Source organism: Siphateles boraxobius, unplaced genomic scaffold (assembly GCF_051911475.1).
Source record: "Siphateles boraxobius isolate OS27281-9 unplaced genomic scaffold, OSU_SipBor_1 66, whole genome shotgun sequence".
Lineage (NCBI taxonomy): Eukaryota > Metazoa > Chordata > Actinopteri > Cypriniformes > Leuciscidae > Siphateles > Siphateles boraxobius.
This window is the reverse complement of record NW_027509193.1, coordinates 31,214,501-31,219,907: the sequence shown is the minus strand read 5'-3', so window position 1 is coordinate 31,219,907 and position 5,407 is coordinate 31,214,501. Positions and strand designations below refer to the sequence as shown.

Genomic DNA, 5,407 nt, shown 5'->3' with positions numbered 1-5,407 from the left:
CATTGTAGCTTGAAATAAAGTAAAATATTATCAAGTTGCCAAGGCAACATTTTATTTAGTTTAACTTGACAGGCTAAAACTAAAACTGAAATAAAAAATAATAAATACTAGATAGACATATTTTTTTAAAAAAGCTAACAAAATGGAGGGACATTTTTTTAATTTTAATTTTATTTTGAAGACTTTTTTTTTTTTTTTTGAAGTGTAAAACTCTAAATGAGAAAAAAATTCTGAGTGCACCTTTAACATTTTAAATTCCTTTTCACAAATTAGAAATGTTGACAGCTAGTGCCGTATTTTTTATAAAGAAATTTAATTTGGAATTCATTTGTTAGGTTTTTAAATACTGGCAGTTTCTCAGAAAGAGAATTATTGTTTAATGTTTCAAGCCGCCTTAACTGTGCATTAGACAATTAAAGAGACAAAATATTAAAATAGAACAGCGTAACATAATGAAATGTCTGTAAGATAATGAAAAATTGAAGTAGATATCTCAAAGAAAATAAATAGTGAGGGAGTCTTGATTATGCTTTAATTTCATATTTCATTTAACACAACCACAAATGAGATTATTTAATTTAAATCTCAGGTTTTTAAACAGTATAACATTTGGACACAGGGTACATTTTCTCTGATAAAAAAAGTGAGAAATGTGAAAACTATCAAGGGCCTTGATTTGTATACCATAGCAAAAATGGTGATACGGCGACTATAATAAACATGTAGGTTCTAGATGGTAAGGCATCAGGTAAAATGTAGGGATGTGCTCTAATCTCCAAACTGAGATAAGGAAATAATCAGGGTTATTGCTGTTACAGGGTTAGTTAGCCTATAGTTACAGGGTTGATCATAAAAATGACATCTATCTCTTTAGTACTGACAGGAAAAATAGCACAAAGTATTAAGACGCCCACCTAAATCTTACAGGACGTGTACATTTGGCAAAGTGTTGCTAATTGTGCTTTATTGTAATATACTAAATGTGTTGATCATATGACTGTTGTTGTAATTAGCACTATTGCTATTCGTGTAGTTATTTACTTCACCTCTTTTTACTCATTATGTTCTTGTTGACTATTTTTAATGGCAACAATAGAATTGGAATATTTATGTTGCAGCATGATAATTATGTGAAATGTATTATTTATATTAAAGAATGTACAGTAACTCCATCTGCTTATGAAAATCCTGACTGGAATGTAGTTTCTTGTACACTGGACATGACTTCCTGGTAAATCAAGTGTGCAGCTGACGGCTCATATATTCATGAACCATTTTGTGATACTGGACTGTTTTATTTAGTGTTATAATATTTCTCCAAAGGACTGCGGTGATGACAGCTGTTGATGGGGAGATGAATGGTGCGTCTTTCTGTTTCTTTTAGTGTGATGACTTTCAGTGAACGTGTTTTTGTGAACAGTGTTCTCGGGTATCCAATATAACTCGTCATTTCAAACATTGACACTTGGCTGTGTGATTTATGGCTCATGCACTCTGATAAGTATGTGATTCTGGTGAAACAGTTACATTTCTTTCCACTTTTGATAATGGACCAAATGAAAGATCTGTTCAACTCGGTGGTCAAAGGCTCAGAACCCTGTGTCCTCCCTCCTGTTTAACCAGCGGTCAAAGCAATCCTAATCTAATGCCTCCCTACAGTCTTTTGTTCCTGGACGCAGGGAACCGGTGGGCATGTGAGGGGGAGATATTACATGTCTGCATTCTTTGGTTTAATATTATACTGTGACGCCAAGGTAAGGGGAAAAACATTCAAACGATGACTAACAGAGAACAAGAAATACCATTTATAATTGACATGATGGCATAAATTAAATTTCACGTCAAATCAAGCATTCATCTTTTTCATGTATTAATTACATTATCATTGCCACGGTTTGTGTAAACAGCTTGTAACAAAACTTAAAAAAAGAGACCTTCCCCAACTTCATAGGTTGTCTATAAAAGCCTGTACAAATATTTGTATGTGAAGGATTGTTACGGTAATGCGCGATCCCCGAGAGCCTCTCTTCCTGACACATGAAAGCATTATACAGAGTTCAAGTCAAGATAATGCCGAAAGAGCCATTCTGTACTGTAATGTCAATGTGTCATGCAAACAAAATGGATTAATTCAAACTATAGTCTCACATAGCCAGATCTATCTCAAATAGCTATACTTTATAATCAAACTATTATAACAGTGTAATTTTAATCTGTCGACATGCTGCCTGTGAATTGCAGAGCTCGTGCGAACAGATCCACATCGCTATCAGATGCTTTCTTAACTGCCATTTTATTCACTGCTTTATTTTATGTTGTCATATTCATCTAACCATCACTCTCAGCAGCGTGGACGGCATTGGGATGTTCGTTAAAAGTATATCGCTGCAAATGCATTTCCAACTTTTTAACTTCTAGCAAAAAAAGAAAAGAAAAGAAGTTCAGGCTATCATCTGTTCAGCCTCAACTATGTGTGTAAGAGTTCGAGCACGAGCAATAAGTTGCAGGTTGCAGTTCACTTAACGACCACCGGTGTCGCTAATAACAAGGGTTTCTGAATTCTACATATAGCCCCTTTAACTGAAGATAAACATATATTATCATCATAATTGTGTTTCCTTGCAGTAAATAATGTTAATATAGATCTAAAATGAATCCATGTTTCAGTGACAGGGTTAAGCTAAATTTATAAAAGACTTTATAAAGACTTACTCGCATATGTTAAAAAGAGAACAGTATGTTCATCTAAAAATAATTATGGAATTTAATATTTTCCTCACTAAGTCTCCTAATTAGAATACTGATTTGAATTGAGTTTTCTTTTCTTCTTAAAAAATGTAATTGAATATCTGTAGTCCACCGCGATCGGATTCTCACAGAAGAATTTCATATGGGTGTATGCAAAAATATTTTTTTGGATTTAAGGATTTCACAGTGAAACAAAATGGTTTGTTGGTAGGACACAATCTTCAAAAGAACAGAGAGCAGTAGAGAAAAAACTGAAATGCATATTTTTTTATTGTAACATGTTTTAATATCATGGAAACCTTTAAAAATGATTTCTCTCATAAATAGTGTGAAAAGTTCCAAAAACAAAAAAAATCTCATATCACATTACACAGTGTAGGGTGGGGGATGGGGGTTCTTTTCTTGCATCTTTTCAGTGCAAAATATTTAAGTCTGTTATTGTTCTTGTGTGTTGCAGTTCTTCAAATATAAAATTTCCATAATCCATTTCTTCCCAGTATTGAGTATAAAACCCCTGTGCTATTGTCCTCATTAGACAGAACAATGGAGAAAACATCTATGTGGGCTGAGGCGCAGCATTTGCTGTTGGAAAAAAAAGTTTTTATATATATATATATTTAAATGCATTATATTCTCTGTAATAAATTCAATCTGCATGTCAGATTATAGCATCATATAAAGACACATACTTCACTGCTTACCTATTCCTGAAAGGTCGACGGTCTCAACACAGGCAAGGAAACGGGTGAGGTGAGGTTGACACGCTTCGGCAGACCTCTGGTTCTCTCGGAGACAGCTCTCAAACACAGAAAACTCACCGGCACAGTCTGTTCGGATCTTCCTTATCACAGGACTGCATTGACATGCAAGAAAAAGAGGGGGGAAACATCATAAATAAAGCCCTTTCTATTTGAATCTGGGTAAATAAACTGTCTTGACTTAAACACATCATTATTGTTTCAATCGAGTAAACTCTCACTAGTTATTTAATTTGTCTACAAACGATGCATATTGTGTATGTGTGTGTGTGTGTGTGTGTGCGTGTGTGTGTGTGTGTGTGTGTGTGTGTGTGTGTGTGTGTGTGTGTGTGTGTGTTGCAGTGGATATACTGTATAGCTCAGGAGAAATCATTTTAATTCATTCAGTTTTACTTATGTCATGAACATTTCTACCAGTATCAAATCTCAAACAATGCATTATGTTTAATAGTATTAGGTGGTGGAGAAAGTACAAATTTAAACATATTTTAGATACAATGGCAGACTCATTTGTCTTCCTAATTTTTCATATGTATGTATAATTAAATAACAGGACTTTTTGGAAAAAAGAAAAGACAAAATACAGTTTGATGTCAAATATAAAACATTATTAAGCTAGATGTTTTAATAAGCTAATCATAATATAAGATGTCTCATATCTCATCTTGATATTTTATTTTCTGTGATGGCATAACTGTGGGGTAGTTGCTATTAAATAATATATCTGTTAATAGATTGTCATTGATTTAATGAAGGCATTGTAAAACAACAGTGTGTGACCTACGTATAACATACAACTTTTTATTTTAATACCAATACCAATGGAGGCCTGTATCGAGTGATGAACTAGTCCCTGGAGACATTGTCTCAGTTGGTGAGTTTTCTGTATTCCTGATTTTAATTGTAAAGCACTTTGGATGTACAGTAGTACATTGTAAAGCGCTATATAAATGCCTCATTCATTCATTAATCTGTCTCAATCTTTTTCCTGGGTCAAAAATGGTCTTTGGTGGTGGACGAACACACGCACACACACACACACACACACACACACACACACACACACACACACACACACACACACACACACACACACACACACACAGTCAGCCCCTGGGACATAAGAAACGTGTTTGAAGTTTAAGAAACACATTTACAACAATTTGTAATATAAATAAGAATAAGTAGCTTTTCTCAGCAAAGAGAATAAAAGAAATGGAAACGCATTTGTCTGCAAGCATGCCATTTGAACATACTGTGATGAAGTGCACTGTGCCACCTTCAGCTTCAGGTCTAGACACTTCTCTTGCCATGATGCAGGATGAGACACAACACAGCCACCATATTCCTCCAGCTCCTTCTGGCAGTATTTGGTTGTGATGGCCATTGCTGCCTCCCTGTCATTATGCAGTTAAATATGTTTTATTAGCCTAAATTCAAATTGCAATAAATGTTCAACACTGCAGCAGATGAGCGACTAATGCATTCAACGACAGTCTGTCAAATAAAGTTTTAGAGAATGTTGTTATTACAAAATAAACATTCTAGTTCATGTATGCGCCGTTCATTTTAGATAATGAAGTTTAAACATAGCTTGGTTTGCTATTCTTGGTTTTGCTATTAAAGCGAAAGCATGACAAATGTAATATAAAACAGGCATTTAACACACAGCTGTCAATCAGCACTAACGTTACTTACATGTTGAACACCTTTGATTTTCACTCGGTTTCCTGAAGGTTACTCTCGACGGCACATCACGCAGAGACACGCACATGTGCAAAGGGAACGTCCGCGGCGCGCTACCGCAGGAGGAATTCGATTGGTCAATGTTTACACTTACCGTGATCGTATTGGTCATTTCACTGGTAGCGTGAAAGAATGGGCGTGGCTTTACACTACAC

The 5,407-nt window shown here is 35.0% G+C and overlaps 1 protein-coding gene across 1 annotated transcript; it reads right to left on the bottom strand.

Moving 5' to 3' along the window:
* Nucleotides 1-3,000: 3,000 nt before the first annotated feature.
* Nucleotides 3,001-5,321, bottom strand: chchd5 (coiled-coil-helix-coiled-coil-helix domain containing 5). Its single transcript, XM_077213876.1, has 4 exons — nucleotides 5,205-5,321; nucleotides 4,763-4,903; nucleotides 3,450-3,601; nucleotides 3,001-3,330 (listed from the first exon to the last, which is right to left on the bottom strand). Coding segments are annotated over exons 1-4 (321 nt in total). The 5' UTR covers nucleotides 5,207-5,321; the 3' UTR covers nucleotides 3,001-3,304.
* Between the last annotated feature and the right edge of the window lie 86 nt (nucleotides 5,322-5,407).